General features: G+C 38.8%; 1 protein-coding gene across 1 annotated transcript in view; it reads right to left on the reverse strand.

Annotated features, from left to right (window-relative positions):
- The window catches only part of ROBO2 (roundabout guidance receptor 2), a 744230-nt gene that overhangs the window by 133096 nt on the left and 594143 nt on the right, over nt 1–16991 (reverse strand). The window contains exons 15-17 of the mRNA XM_054710136.1: nt 12374–12605; nt 9743–9867; nt 4719–4890 (exon numbers count right to left, since the gene is read on the reverse strand). Coding sequence (XP_054566111.1) covers nt 4719–4890; nt 9743–9867; nt 12374–12605 — 529 coding nt within the window. The remainder of the gene's footprint in view (nt 1–4718; nt 4891–9742; nt 9868–12373; nt 12606–16991) is intronic.

Here is a 16991-nt window from a genome sequence, read left to right on the forward strand (position 1 = left end):
CACCCATGCACAAATTCCATGCACCAGGCCTCTTGTGTGTGTGTGTATATATATATATATACACATATATATACACACATATATATATATACTAGAGGCCCAGTACACGAAATTCGTGCACAGGGGTGTGTGTCCCTCAGCCCAGCCTTCACCCTTTCCTATCTGGGACCCCTTGAGGGATGTCCGATTGCCCATTTAGGCTCTATCCCTTCACCCTCTCCAATCTGAGACCCCCTCGAGGGATGTCTGATTGCCCCTTTAAGCCCGATCCCAGTGGGCAGTCAGACATCCCTCTCACAATCCAGGACTGCTGGCTCCTAACTGCTCGCCTGCCTGCCTGATTGCCCCTAACTGCTTCTGCCTGCCAGCCTGATCACCCCCTAACACTCCCCTGCCAGCCAGATCGACGCATAACTGCTCCCCTGCCAGCCTGATTGCCCTTAACTGCCCTCCCCTGCCAGCCTACTCTCCCCCAATTGCCATCTCCTGCAGGCCTGCTTCCCCCAACAGCTCTCACTTCCAGGCCTGGTCCCCCCCCCAACTTCCCTCCCCTGCAGGCCTGCTCGCCTCCAACTGCACTCCTCTGCAGGCCTGGTTCCTCCAAACTGCCCTCCCCTGCATGCCTGGTTCCCCAAAACTGCCCTCCCCTGCAGGCCTGTGTCCCCCTAACTGCCCTCCCTACAGGCCTGGGTCCCCCTAACTGCCCTCCCCTGCAGGCATGATCTCCCACAACTGCCCTCCCCTGTCAGCCATCTTGTGGCAGCCATCTTTGACCACATGGGGGCGGCCATCTTGTGTACTGGAGTGACGGTCAATTTGTATATTACTCTTTTATTAGATAGAATATATACACCAAGTGGCCAGATTATTATGCATTCAGAGATCATAATAATCTGGCCACTCAGTGTATAATATAGAATAGTTGATAAAATTTTATGAACCCACTTAGCGTAAAAATCAAATACTCAGAAAAAAATGTTTAACACAACCATACTCTGAAAATGACAAAATATTGTTGAGAGAAATTAAAGGTAAATAATGGAGAGATACATCATATTTCTGGAGGGAATGACTCACTATTAAAATGCTTAATCTCTCAACAATAAAAAAATTTAATCTCTCCAATTTGATGTATAGATTCACTGTGTTTTCAAGAAACAATTCCAACAATATTTTGTAGAAACTAACAAGCTGCTTTGAAACAGTTCTTCTGCCAAAACAATTTTGCAGAAGAAAATAAGGGAGTATTCACATTACCTGGTCTCATGACTTTCTATAAGCTACAGTAATCAAAACAGTGGTTTGAAAGATGGACAGACATATAATGACATGGGACAGCACAGGGAATCCAGGAATGGATCCATACATATATGGTTAACTGGGGAAAGGAAAGTTAATAAATGATGCCAATGCAATTTAATATACACTTGGAAATAAATAAGCCTCAACCCTCACACCACATGTAATTACTTGAAGACAAATTATATACTTAAGCATAAAAGTTAAAATTATAAAGCTCATAGAAGAAAATATCTTCACTATCTAGAGGTAGGACACAATTTCCTAGGAAGCACTAAACATAAAAAAATAGTTTGATAAACTGTAATGCACTAAAATTTAAAAATTGCTCATCAAAAGATTATTAAGAAAATGAATAGAGAAGTCATAAACAAAAATAGTATTTGCAATGCAAATACATGACAAAGAATTTGTATACAGAGTGGTTATATAATTCCTCCTAATCAGTAGCAGGAGGCAAACAACATACTTTTAAACAGTTAAAGACTTAAGACATTTAAAAAAAAAAAAAGTGAATGTCTAATATGCACATGTAAACTTGCTCACCATCTTTAGTCATCAAAGAAAACTGAAGTGAATACTTTTTACACTCACAAGAATGGCTAAAATTACAGACTGGCAACATCAAATGTTGGTACAATATGGAAATATCCTATATAATAAAAGCCTAGGTGGTGTCACGCCCTTGCATGATGCCCTCGTGCAATGTCATCACAAGATGGCCACCACAAGATGGCAGGCTGGTGAGGGCAGTTGTGGGTGATCAGGCCAGCAGGGGAGGGCAGTTGGGGGCAACCAGGCCTGCAGGGGAGGGCAGGTGGGGGGGGGCCAGGCCAGCAGGGGAGGGCAGTTAGCGGCGACCAGGCCAACAGACGAGGGCAGTTGGGGGTGATATCAGGCCATCAGGAGAGGGTAGTTGGGGGTGGCCAGGCTGGCAGGGGAAGGCAATTAGGGTCAACCAGGCCAACAGAGGAGGGCAGCTGGGGGTGAGATCAGGCCAGTAGGGGAGGGCAGTTGAGGGAGAAATCAGGCCAGCAGGGGATGGCAGTTGGGGGTGACCAGGACAGCAGGGGATGGCAGTTGGGGGCAATCAGGCTGGCAGGGGAGGGCAGTTGTGGGTGATCAAGCTGGCAGGGGAGGGCAGTTGAGGGCAATCATGCTGGCAGGGTAGGGCAGTTGGGGGCGATCAGGCCAGCAGGGGAGTAGTTAGGTGTCAATCATGTTGGTAGGGGAGTGGTTAGGGGGCAATCAGGCTGGCAGGCAGAAGTGATTAGGGGCAATCAGGCAGGCAGGCAGGCGAGCGGTTAGGAGCCAGCAGTCCTGGATTGTGAGAGGGATGTCCGACTGCTGCTTTAGGCCTGATCCCTGTGGGAGTTGGACATCCCCCAAGAGGTCCCAGATTGAAGAGAGTGCAAGCTGGGTTGAGGGACACCCTCCTGCATGCACAAATTTTGAGCACCAGGCTTCTAGTTGGAAATAATATTCTTTGCTAGAGATTCTATAAAAGTATGCAATTTGGAAAAAAATGTGTAAAGTCTTTTATAAAATCAAAGTATATTAATCCTGTTTCCCACATATTCAACTTCTAGTTATTTTTCTCAAAGAAATATATATATATATATATATATATATATATATATATATATCCTCAACATGGCTTACACAAGAATGTTCATTCTCTGAAGAGAAAACAAATAACATATGATATATTCACACAAATTAATACTGCTCAGAATTAAAACATTTTAATTGCTCTCTCTCTCTCTCTCTCTCTCTCTCTCTCTATATATATATATATATATATATATATATATTTCAAAACCATTATGTTTAGTGAAAGAAATATATATATATATATATATATATATATTTCAAAACCATTATGTTTAGTGAAAAAAGCCAGATGCAAAATATTATGTTCTGTACCATTCTATTTATATATATATATTAAGAACAGGCAAACATAATCCATAGTGATTAGGAACAATTTTCTGTAATAACTAGAGGCCCAGTGCATGATTGAATCATGCACGTGTAGGTCCCCTACACGCTTTCGCTTTTCACGGTGGAGCTGGGTGCCTGTCCGCTGGTGCACCAGGCCTTTCAGAAGCCTCCGGCTCGGCGGAGGCTTCTGAAAGGCCTGGTGCTGGAGCAGACAGGCACCCAGCTCCCCCACTTTTGATGGTCCACGGCCGCTGAGGGGGGCTACCCTTCTGTTGAGAGGTGCAGGGGGTGGGACTCTTGCCCCCTGTGCCTCTCAACGGCCGCTGAGGGGGGCTGCTGCGGACACCTTGCTACCCTGCCGTTGAGAGGCACAGCTGGGTGTCCGCGGCAGGCCCCCTCAGCAGCCTTGGATCTGGCTGTTGAGAGGCGCAGGGGGCGGGAGTCCCGCTCCCTGCGCCTCTCAACAACAGGGTAGCCCCGTCAGTGGCAGTGGATCCGTGCCTCTCAATGGCTAGATAGGCTACCCCAAGTCCCCCCCACCCAGCCTCCCGCCGCCCAAACGTGGGCGTAGTGGAGTGATGGTAATTTACATGTTACTCTATTATTAGATAGGATGATAGTACATTTAATAGGGATTTCTTCTTCAGGATGGTATATATGGATTACAAAGTTTCTTTTGGCCTGTTTCTGGTTAAATTTTGACCTTTTTTTTTTGGCTAAGAGAAAGCATATAGATTTGAAGTATAATGCACTTTCTTCCATAATTGCCTCATTTCCTATTATATTTCACTAGAGGCCCAGTGAATGGATTTGTGCACCGCTGGGGTCCCTTAGCCTGGCCTGTGCCCTCTTGCAATCTGGGACCCCTGGCGGACATAGTGGTGCATGAAACAGCAGGCCGCCAGAGAGGAATGTGAGCCCGGGCTGGGCACCATGCAGTTCCGCTCATTCCAGCCCCGCTGTGCCTGCTGCTGCTCAGTAGTGCTGCTGCAGAGGCGGGAGAGGCTCACACCACCACAGCTGCCCTCGCCAGCCAGCTGTGAGCCCGGCGTCTGGTGACTCGGTTGGTCAGATGAGTGGCACTCCTGCTGTGGGAATGCACTGCCCCCTGGTGGTCAGTGCGTGTCATAGTGACCGGTCGAATACTTGACCAGTTGCTTAGGGTTTATGTATATATATATATAGATTGGTATCAACATTACTAATGAAACTATTGATTAAACATAATTTTCAAACAACCTTTCAGCAGTTAAACTCAGTAATTATAATTTTAAGAAGTTTATGGGAATCTTAACAGCATGAGCAATTGCTAATCATTTTTGTAAGAAACTCTAGTCAGCTAACCCGTTTGCCTATATGATGTGTGTACCCTCTCATTCATTACTGCATATCCACTGTCAGGATGGAGATTCAAAAAATAATCTAATTGCCACCAGCTAACTTATTATGCACAGACTACATAGATTGGTACTCACCGATTATTATTGGTTGTGGTTCACTTTTTACTCCAACCCCTGCACTGGTACTTGCTGCAACCTCTACCCGGTATTGAATACCTGGGAATAATCCACCAATTATTACAGACCGAATGGCTGCATCCACACTTTTGTTGATATGAAATCGTGTTTCATTTCCCAGACACCAGATCTACAGAAATGTAAAGTGAATAACAAAAAAAAGATAGAATTATCCTTTCTCATAATTAGATCAATATAGTAGATCAAATATATTTAGTAGTGATCAACTACTTCCTAGGCTTATAGAAGTATTTGTTATTGACATTTTAAAAGCATAATTTCTGCAGTGTGTGTGTGTGTGTGTGTGTATTAAGGAAAGAACAATAAGGAAAGCTGAAACTATGCCATATTCCTTTATATCTAATAATCAACACTGAATGCTCATAACACAATAATTCCCTTAATGCCTGTATATAGTGGTGTCTGGTTGAAAACAGCATTTGCATAGGGATTAAAACATAAATTCCTCTTCTTAATTTACTTTTCAAGATTTATTATACATATCATCTATTAAAATATGATGATTGTAACTTGTAATATTCAAAGTACATAGGTGTACATCTAAGTAATTTATATTTCATTTAAGAAAATATTAACTTACACAGAAGTAGCTAACAAGATTAATTGACTTAAGTTATAGGTATTGACTGAGATGAAATTAAAGTGAATATTTACATTGATAGTAATAAATCTTAATATTGATCAATATATCCACACACAAGTACATATGCATGAGAACAAAGTATTGGGAAGTCTTTAAATACTAATGTGATGAAAGCTGGACTTTTACTTCTAGTAATAATAAAATTTTAAGGCATACATTCTTCTGGGATATGGAAATCTGTTACTGTGAAAAGTGTTATAAAAAGAAATGTACTCTCTCTATATATTTGTATTCTTATTTTATAGTATTTTATAATCTAGATACATAAAGAACATAAAGGGTTTATTTTTGACATAGGTAAACTTCCTGAAGCTAATTCTTTAAAACAATATTTGTGAATTATATATTTCTTTGATTTACACTATGATACCTGTGTTACTTTGGAGGAATATTTAGTCCTGACCTAAATATATATTGTTACCAAAATATGACAATCTCATATAATTGAGAAAGCTTATAATTTGTGACACAATTTGTCATGTAAAAAAAATCAATTTTTAAGTAGATGGAAGTTCAGGATATTTAGTCTCAGGTTATACAATAGTAAAATGATAACCTTATCAAAACTCACACACACCCACACACCATAGCAGATTATTGTTGCTCTTAAAACAATGTGTCCTAATACTTAAAAACTTTAAAATCTATATAATTTTCCTATTTTAAAGCACATTATTCTCATATTTCTTATGCCCATGTTTTTATAATGTGATGGGAATAATTTTAAGTGCTTATGCACATTCTCCCTACTTGTTTCATTAAGTTAACCATTCATTTTAAAAAATTATATTTTATATTTATCATTTTTTCTTAGAAATATTATAATTCAATCTGCAATGTTTTGTGTGAAATAATTCATCTTAATTTCACATACCATATATTAATTTCTGGGCTCAAGTAGGGTGTCTAGTTTTCCATCTAATAGAACTGTCTAGTTATTGTTGTCAGAATTATGTAAATATTTACTAATAAAAAATTATAGTTTTAAAATTTTTGCAAGTTTTTTTTTAAAATATATTTTATTGATTTTTTACAGAGAGGAAGAGAGAGGATAGAGAGTTAGAAACATCGATGAGAGAGAAACATCGATCAGCTGCCTCCTGCACACCCCCCACTGGGGATGTGCCCACAACCAAGGTACATGCCCTTGACCGGAATCGAACCTGGGACCCTTGAGTCCGAAGGCCGACGCTCTATCCATTGAGCCAAACCGGTTTCAGCAATTTTTGCAAGTTTTAATGAGGTTTAATGTGGTCTAATTACATCACCTAATCAGAATCTTATTTCTCAGTTATATATCTTGTGTCTCTTAAATATCAAATGATGATGAAGAAACAATAGATATATACTGTTTCTTTTTTTAAATAAATCTTTATTGTTCAGATTATTACAGATGTTCCTTTTTTTTTCCCCCGCTGCTCCCCTCAACCTGGTTCCCACCCCACCCCACGCCATTAACCCCCGCCACTGTCTTCAACCATAGGTGTACAATTTTTGTCCAATCTCTTCCCGCACCCCCACACCCTCTTCACCCTGAGAATTGTCAGTCCACTCCCTTTCTATGCCCCTGATTCTATTATATTCACCAGTTTATTCTGTTCATCAGATTTTTTATTCACTTGATTTTTAGATTCACTTTTTGATAGATATGTATTTGTTGTCACTTTGTTGTTCATAATTTTTATCTTTACCTTTTTCTTCTTCTTCCTCTTCTTAAAGAATACCCTTCAGCATTTCATATAATACTGGTTTGGTGGTGATGAACTCCTTTAGCTTTTTCTTGTGTGTGAAGCTCTTTATCGGACCTTCAATTCTGAATGATAGCTTTGCTGGGTAGAGTGATCTTGGTTGTAGGTTCTTGCTATTCATCACTTTGAATATTTCTTGCCACTCCCTTCTGGCCTGCATAATTTCAGAGAAATCAGCTGGTCACCCCCAACTGAGAATCAGCTGACAGTCATCTGGGTACTCCCTTATAGGTAACTAACTGTTTTTCTCTTGCTGCTTTTAAGATTCTCTCTTTGTCTTTTGCCCTTGGCATTTTAAAAATGATGTGTCTTGGTGTGGTCCTCTTTGGATTCCTCTTGTTTGGGGTTCTCTGCACTTCCTGGACTTGTAAGTCTATTTCTTTCACCAGGTAGGGGAAGTTTTCTGTCATTATTTCTTCAAATAGATTTTCAATATCTTGCTCTCTCTCTTCTTCTGGCACCCCCATAATTCGGATGTTGGTACGCTTGAAGGTGTCCCAGAGGCTCCTTACACTGTCTTCATATTTTTGGATTCTTTTTTCTTTTTGCTCTTCCAGTTGGGTGTTTTTTGCTTACTCATATTTCAAATTGTTGATTTGATTCTTGGGATCCTCTAGTCTACTGTTGAATTTCTGTATATTTTTCATTATTTCAGTCAGTGTATGCTTAATTTCTGACTGGTCCTTTTCCATTTTTTTTTTTGGCATTCTCACTAAGATCCTTGAAGGTCTCACTAAGTTCCTCAGAGGTTTCTAGAAAATTCTTGAGTAACCTTAAAACTGTGATTTTGAACTCTATATCCAGTAGTTTTCTTTCCTCCATTTCTTTCATTTGTGACATGTTTCTTTGTCTCTGCATTTTGGCTGCTTCCCTGTATTGATAGAGTGGCCTTCTGTGCTAAGTGTCCTATAGTGCCCAATGGCTCAGCCTTTCCAATCACCTGAGGTAGACACTCTTGGTGCACCCCTTTGTGGGCTGTGTTTACAGTCTTGTTGTAGTTTAGCCTTGATTGTTGTTGGTATCACTGGGAGGAATTGACCTCCAGGCCAATTGACTGTGAGGATCAGTTGTGTCTATGATGGGAGAACTTCTGTGCTGGAGACACCCTTATGGGGCAAGACTTGCTTCAGTGTGGCTTTGGTGCTCACTGAGTCTGCCCCTTGAATGTGTGTCTTATGGATGTGAAGATTTGTAATCTGACATGGTCTCACACTGACACTGGGTACACTGGCTCTTGGATCTCCAAGGAGGTGCAAAGTCAGCCACTGCCTGGGGCCATCCAGCAGGGGCTACAGAGAGATCTGCAGATTCCTCTTCTTTGTTTGGGGTTTGCAAGTGCCCTGATGAGGTCCAGCTGTGAAGCAAGGCAGGCTACTGCCACCAAGAGCCTTGGCCCTTCTTTTGGAAGCTTTTGAGTTCTCTGACCCAGCTGCAGTTTGTTAGGTTAGGCTGTGGAAGGCCAGGCCATTCATATGCAAAAGCCACTCTACACAACTCGGGTGGGGTTGTAAATTGGGTGGAGCAGGGTCTCGGAATCACCAGGGCCCAGCAAACAGCAATGGCTGCTAGTCAGCCATCTCCGCATCTCCAAGTCTCCATATCTCCGTGTCTCTTAGTCTCTGCGTCCCATGCCCCCACGCAGGAACAATGATTGCTAAGGGCACCTCTGAGAGAAAGCTGCCCTCGCATTCCAGCCTGGTGCCAGACAGTCCAGTTTCTCCCCGTATGAATCTGGGTCCCCAGAGTCTCACCCAGAACTGAAGTTCAGAGCAATCTGGAGCTTGTATCTCCATCCCAATTGAAAAAAACAACAACAACAGGGCACCCAGTTGCCAGCCCATTTTGCACGCTCCTCAGTACCTCCACAGCTCTGCACCTCCTACTAGTCTCAATGTGCTTTTCTCTTCCCTTCTAGTTGTAGAACTCCACTCAGCCAGTTTTCCTGTGGTTCTGGATGATAGCTGCTTTCTCGTTTAGTTGTAGTTTTGATGTGGTTGTGAGAGGCAACAAGTACAGGTGTTTACCTATGCTGCCATCTTGGTTCTCCCCCCTATACTGTTTCTAAATAGCAACAAGTTCAGCTGAAAAATTAGATAATCAGCCATTTTTGGTAACACAGTTTTTTCAAAATGTATTTAATGGCTTCCATTTTTGAATGAAATATTTTGCAAAATTTCTGTACATTGATAAAAGCAGATAAAAGCAGAATGGGAGTTGGTGCTGCCCACCCTCCTATTCACACCCCATGACTCTAAACCCTGGAAACATCATTTTCTGAGAACACAATTTAAAAATGCTGCTATAAGGTGTGTTACACAGCAATCTAATAAAAAAAACAAAAACAACAACAACAACCCCGCTCCACCATTCAGGTTTACTTGTGCAACTCACTTTGTGTTATCTGACCTTAGGCTTATCCTTCTGTTTTTTTACCTGTCACACAAATATGTAAATATTAATTTACACTCAAATTCAAAAAGAGGGACACTGGAGATGTGCCTCATTCTTGTGACCTTGAGACCCCCCTGGGAGCCTGCTCTGTGAACCTTCCTTCTTCATACAGGCCCTACCTTGTATTCTTGGATGATTCCATTCTGATGATCTGGAGGAGGAGGATCCCAGGAAACACTAATACTTGTGCTGTTGTGGCTTCCAACTGTCAGCACAGTGACAGACTGTGGAGGAGCACTAGGGGCTGTAGAAGAGGCAATTAGAATAAACACAAACTGTAAGTCTTGGTGTGCATTAATGGTGCTTGCAGATACGAATATTAGGACAAGAAGCAGGAGATTCTGGTTTCCAGTATTCTAACTGTGCATATAGTATTCAAGAGTGACAGTTTTTATAAAATATATTTTAAATATAATGGATGGATTTAAAGCAAATACAATAGCTGTAGTACTATGTACTGGACAATAAATTTAACAGCTAACATTCTGATGAATATTTTCTATATACCTAGCACAGAGCTAAGTGTCAGGTTTAATTATCACAATAACCTCAGCAGGTAAAAGCAACAAGGTAGAATTTGAACACAAGTGTGTCTAATTCTAGAACTTTGATCTAACATTTTATTAATCATTACCTCTGAGTGATGGCATTATTGACAACCTACTTATTTTAGTTTTATTAATAAAAACAGAGATATAGCTATAAATTTCACCAACAAATGGAAAATGCTTGTGTTTTCATATTGGGGAAAATAATTTACGGCTCTAAATTGACTCATAATTTAGGATTTCAGACTTATTTTATACTGATGGGCAAGGAACTCTGAAGATAGAATTGAAAACAGTTCATATTGGGTCAAATGTCTCATGGACACATTTTAACTTCTTACACATTTGCTTCCTTTATGGTTTCTCCTGTAATCCCACTGAGAAAAGGTGAGTGAGAAGAATTTCTCGATTTCATACTGCAGTGCCTCCCATACAGTGTATCTGAGAGCTAACAAATACTAATTCTGATGAAAACATGAATTCTCAGTGAATTTCTGAGTTTAAACCAAGGGAAGAAAAATCAATATCAAAATCCTTACAGTTAAAACAAAATTCAAAGGATTATTATATAAAAGGGCCAATGCTTGCATAACTCTACATGGTTTAGCCCTTTGAAAATATATACAATTGAATTGTAAAATACATTTTAAAGCCTGTCTATAAAGTCTCCCATGTTTGGTAAATTTTGGTCATATTTGCATTCAGATGCAGGACACACACATACCACAATACCACCCTTTATTATTCCTCTATGTGACAATATTGCTCCAAAATGTGGCACGATGACATATATCCCAGCACTGTCTACCAGTTTTGTAGTTATTAAGTAGGTAGTATTGAAAAATAACTTCTGAGAGCTAGTTTTTCATTGGCCTTTCTGCTGGCTTGGAGAGAACACCACGCCTGCTTCCTTACAGGTCAATTATTCTTGTGCCCAGCTTCTCTCTATGGATGTGAAAGAACCCAAATCACCACTCATCATTCCCGGGCACAGGCCAGCTGAGTTCCATTTGTTACCTTCACAAGGTCTCAGAAATCGGAGATGAACATACCGCGATGGGTGACAAATGTCTAATCCAGGGGAAAAGTCTAAGTGAGTGGAATTGATTTTGGATGTATACCGGTACTTCAATGTAGGATTCTGTAGTGAATTATCCCACTTGGTAGTACTACACCTATTCAACCTAAAGTAAAATGTAATGGTGATGACTCTATTATTAATTTTTAGTAATTTTTTCTTTACATATCCTAAGCATATATTAGTGATGCCTTTAAAAACCTGCACTTCTGCCTGTCAATGTATCACACTGCAAACCAATGTCAAGATAACCTTTTCATGTGTTGCTTATTATAGGACATGCATACTTGAAAAGCTCTTTAGTCAAACGAGCATTTACATGTTAGCATGAACAACTGATATACATTTTCTTGAATTTAGTATATTAATTTATATAAAGTATGTTTAGAAAAAAAAAGGCTTTTTTTTTTTTAATGGAGCATATACATAAAATTAGTACAAAAACAGAAAAGGGAGGAAATTTATTTTACTTGGCATCTGACATTTTTTTACTTTTATGATAGACTTTATTATAAGCCTGTAGTTAAGTAAAGAAGACACTAGTAAATGGACTGGTTGAGGCCTACATTTATTTCATGTCTCTCACAGGTTGACTTTAAAGCACAGGAAGAAAAGTTCTAAAATGGGGAGGGAAGAAAACAACTATAAGAAGAAAACTATTGCAAACATGCAGCCTTCTGAATTAGAAATTATGAGTCAGATCAGCAGAGGCCACAGGGAAGAAAACTTCAAGAAGAAAATGTCATTCTTTACTGCACCAAAAAAAGAGGCGTGACAATGAACAGCCTGTGCTCTTGAGTTTCTAGTAGCCTGTTTTGACGAAGCCAAGTGAGCCTAATCCATGGAAAAAAATATGGGAAAATATTATAATCAAGTTCCAATGTACTGACAAAGAAGATTGGGACAAATGTTTACAAATTATTTGAATGTCTTGTTTTGTTTTGTTTTTGAGTTGTCAAATTTTATGGAATTCTCAGAACAAAAAGAGAAAAATAGCACTTCCTGGATTCACTTTTAGAGTCTCTCTTGCTATTCTTCTAAGAAAGATGATAAACTAGAACTTCAACAGAAATTGGTTTCATTATGGTCTAAGTTAGGTTCATGTTAGGGATCTGAATACTGACCTTCTTCGGTAGTACGAACTGTTTTGGATTCACTATCCATTCCTTGGAACTCATTAAAGTAAGGTCGTACTTTAATTTCATAAGTAACCCCCTTTTTCAGATTGACCAGGACAGCATTTCGCTCATTTGCGACTTTAGCATCTAAATTCTGCCATGTTGGTGTGGCCTGCAGGCCTGAGGTCTGGCGATACATCACACGGTAGCCTTGAATAAACTGGGGCTGCCGGTCCACCTGAAAAACAAAGCAAAAAGCTTTTGAAACCAAAGGGAAGTATTTTAGACATCACAGTGGCTCCATCCTCATTTCTCTTGTCCCTGTTTCTGTCCTCATCAACCATCATCAGACGATGCCACAGCTTTCTAACTCACACCCCAGCATCTTATACCCTCTTCTAAATCTGACTTCACATTGTTCCTAAGTTATTATTTCAAAAATGAAGAGTGGAACATCTCTCTATCCTGTTTAAAATACTTCATGGTATCCAAAATACCTACTTAATTAAAATTCTTTGGATTAGCACAAAGTCCTGTCAAGACCTAGACCTGCCAATTTTTCTAGCTCCATTTCTTATCTGTTTGTTCTTTTTCTATATTCAAGAATTCCTGCTTTTGTGGTTGCAAATATAGTGTGGTGGTTGTTAGTGATTTCCATTCTCATCTCTTGTCCATTCACGAACACCTTCACTCAATCAAAAACAGTTTTTGAGTTCCTACTAATAAGCACCAGGAATTTTGCTAAAATGTAGGGACTTGTATGCATGCATATATGCCTAACCAATGGACACAGACCCCAGGGGGGTGAAGGCATGAGTGGGGGGTGAGGGCATGGGTGGGGGGTGAGGGCATGAGTGAGGGGGTGGGGGAAATGGGGGGATAAGGACATATATGTAATATCTTAATCAATAAAGAAAGAACATATTAAAATATAGGGATAAAAAGAGAATAAAAGGAGTCAGTCCTTGCCTTCATAGTGCTTTGAGCCCAAGTGGAAGATGGGAATTGTCTAATGATCACCCAAACAATGTTGTCATAGTAATAACATATAGACATAAACAAATGCTATGGTTGAGATGTAAAAGGGGCTAAGAAAGACTGGAGTGGAGAAGAATTTGGCTGGATCAGGAAGAGAAGATGAAGTTTCCCTGAAGGAGTGCTGAGATCTACAAGGACAGTGGAATCTATCCAGTGGAAGAGCAGAATCAGCGTGTGTCCAATTCCTGTTGATGGGGGAAGCATGTGAAAGTCCAAAAGTTGTGGAGCTAGATCATCTGTTTTAAATGGATAAAACAGTTTATACCCCTCAACAGATATTAAAGACTTTTATTAATTTACCAATAGTCCCACTACTGGCACAATTTGACCATTTTCTAGATCCTTTCATTCATTTAAGGTACAGAGGATAAATAGCTGTTCTTGAAAATCTGATATTTTGAATCTCAAAACTGATATCAAATAGAAATTTTAAAAATTAGTTCACTCATAATAATTACATAAAACCAAATACATAAAAATGTAAGCTAAAAATGAAACATGTTCTCTTTATACATTTATGAAACAATCTTTACTGGAGAATTACCTTTTTTTTTTCATTTTCAGGGAGAAAAGGACATTTAGCTTTTTTAAATGTCTTACCATGTTTCTAGAAATGCTTGACAAATATAAATACCATAGCACCTTCTCCAATTAACATTCCATATATTATAGTTTGCTAGCCATATTCTAAAAGGCCTTTCACTTGACATATTTCACAGTCAAAGGAAGTGTAAAATTTAATGGAGAAGAGGTGGAAGACCTCATTTTATGAAGTTTGAGGAGAAAGGAAAGAATATGTAATGATAAAAATGGTTATTTCAGCTTTTTAAAATTTCTTAATTCAACTGTGAACACGTTATAAACAAATGTTATTCTTTCATGTATTAAAATCTAACTTCTTGAGTTGCAGCATTCAAAAAAATTTTACAGAATCACAGAACAAAGGAACAGTTTTTCCCCCCTGTATTTAAAATGGCCAAGTTAGAAAAACCCATGAAGTTGGTGAAAGTAGGCATGTGTGTTTCTATGTATAGTTAATTCCAGTTTCACAGATGAGTCTCATCGAGTAAGAATTCCTTTATCCACCTGACAGCTTTCTAACCCTCAACGATTTTCTGATATTAGGCTTCTCTTGTGTGAGGCTATGTCATGAAAAAGTCAGCCCAGCTCTGATGCCAAAGCTATGGTCTTTGAATCCTCGTCCATGCCACGAGTCTGTGTTTACACCAATGAACATACATTTTTGAAAAGCAGAAGTTGTTCTGACATTAAAAACAAGGCAACTAAAAAGCCAAAAGTTAAATTTATGAGAGCCATAGGGAGATACCCTTCATCAAAACTGTCAGTGTTCCAAAATATCACCCTAGCATATGTTAAAACAACATTAAACTTGCATTTTATAAAATTCTCTGCATTCGCTTTAAGTGAATTTATATACTGAAAGAAAGACATAACTCACAATAATAGCTTGTTAATACTGAAAGAAGCAAGCTGTGTTTTTAAGAAGTACATTAAGCAGCTGTTTCCAGATGAAGGGAGCCTGTAAATCAGGGTAAGTTGGTTTTATCCATGTTTGGTTTTCATTAATTAAGTGTTTTAGGGAGTTTATGAAGTTAATGTTTACTATACAACATTGCCTTGCTCACTTCGGTGTATATGCCTTCAACCAGCATATTCTAATGACCCACTTAATAACTAAATAGTCCTACTGGATTTTGTGCAGTTGCAATACATTCTTTTCTGGAAAAAAAAGTTGTTGTTACAGGTGGAAGCAAAAATGAAAATGCTGAATACTGACTTTAAAAAACTAGGTGGCATTTTTATTGGATATGCATTCTACGCTATTGAGTTCTGAAGCACATTTTGACAGGTGGTCATTTTCAAGTAAAATCATATGCTTGTTACTAATTTTATTACCATTCTGATTATGAGTCTGGACATAATTCCATGGGTTTATAAAATTTTAAAATTTGGTATTTTCTGAAATATGAGTAAAAAAAGAGTTGTCTTAAGGAAAAAGTGACATGATGAAGAGAGGTTTAGTCTCAGTTGAGTTACAGCTTAGCCTCAAACTTTCTGAGTCTCAGGTTACTTAATTTGTTCAAATAACACCCATGTTACAAGGGCACAGACACAGTTAAAGGACTACTATAAGTTAAAACACTTTGCAAGTTTTAAAGATGCACAATGATAAAGCATCACTGTTAAGTAAACGATATACTAAAAAACAGGTGTACACATGTGTCCCTCATATCATCATTTGCATTAAAATGTTTAAGATGCGTAATATCTATCTTTTCAATGTAAAAAACAATCCACCCAAACTCAAAAGTCAAAACAAATTTTCTTAGGTGGGCTTGGTCCGCTAAGTGACTGGTCTGGACTTAGCTTAATTCTGAGCCTGGTTCGCCAGGGCACTCTTTCACCTCCCGTAGCTGTAACATTTAAGGGCAATGAGTTTGTGATTCTTTTTGTCCTTGAACCAACACACACACACACGCACACACACACACACACACACCAGAATAAATATTTTTAAATGTACTAATTATTGCCATTTTTCTTTGTGAAGCAGCCATTTTCTTATCAGTTATGCCAACCCTCATTATAAAAATAGTCATTTTTAGAATGTAGCATTGCTAACTATTGCGGTTTCAAGATTAGCTTTGTGGAGCATGTGTGTTTTGTTTTGTTTGTTTGTTTTTAGTACAAATGCCATGTATGTTTGGTAAATGAATCCTGCCACCTATTATAGATACCTTCTCACTTGGCCCCAAATCTAAACACATGGGCTGGGAAATATAATTGCCCCCTTAAGCCTATCACATCTGTAACTCAAACCATGTGATAATTTTAAAAGGACATGCACATTTAGGAAGTTGAAAATAGGACATTGAAATGAAATAGTTGGTCATAATTCCTTTGATAACCAACCTCACCCCCAGTAGGGCTTTATTTCACTACATTTGCCTCTCAACTACATGCATATCTCATGGGGAGCAACACTCTGTGATATATTAAACATTTTCTTTTTTAGAATAAAAAAAATGTATGAAATAATTGAGTTGATTATGTAGCAGACAGTTACTGAAAGTGTATTTCATAAATGATGCTTTGCTCTGAAAAAAACAAATTAAAAATATAGATTCCAGACTCTCAGAAGTCAAGATCATGAGGGAGAGAGATACGAAAACCAGGAATGACAATCTTGTTGGGATGTAAAGATGACTATGACAAGGTCCCTTTCCTGAAAGAACTCCCAGATTACTGACCTGTAGTTTTGATCTGATTTGATGTATTCTTTTTAACTCAATGACTTTTAAAGTGATTGACTTCATGAACCTAATGACTTTTATTCTTATCCAAATAATTCCCACATTTAGAAGCAGCTTTAAAAAGCCCCTTCAATAGAGCAGATAAGACTTTTTCAATTGATAATGAGTAAAAATCTGCTATTAAAATACAACTATTTCCTTGTCCTTGTTAGTTTTGTATCTAGTCAAAGCTACAGAAAATGGATGAGGCATGACAGATAATCACCCTACTGTGCCATTGGAGAAAAGATGAGGTCATTATGTTCCCTTCA

Source organism: Eptesicus fuscus, chromosome 3 (genome assembly GCF_027574615.1).
Source record: "Eptesicus fuscus isolate TK198812 chromosome 3, DD_ASM_mEF_20220401, whole genome shotgun sequence".
NCBI classification, from domain to species: Eukaryota; Metazoa; Chordata; class Mammalia; order Chiroptera; family Vespertilionidae; genus Eptesicus; species Eptesicus fuscus.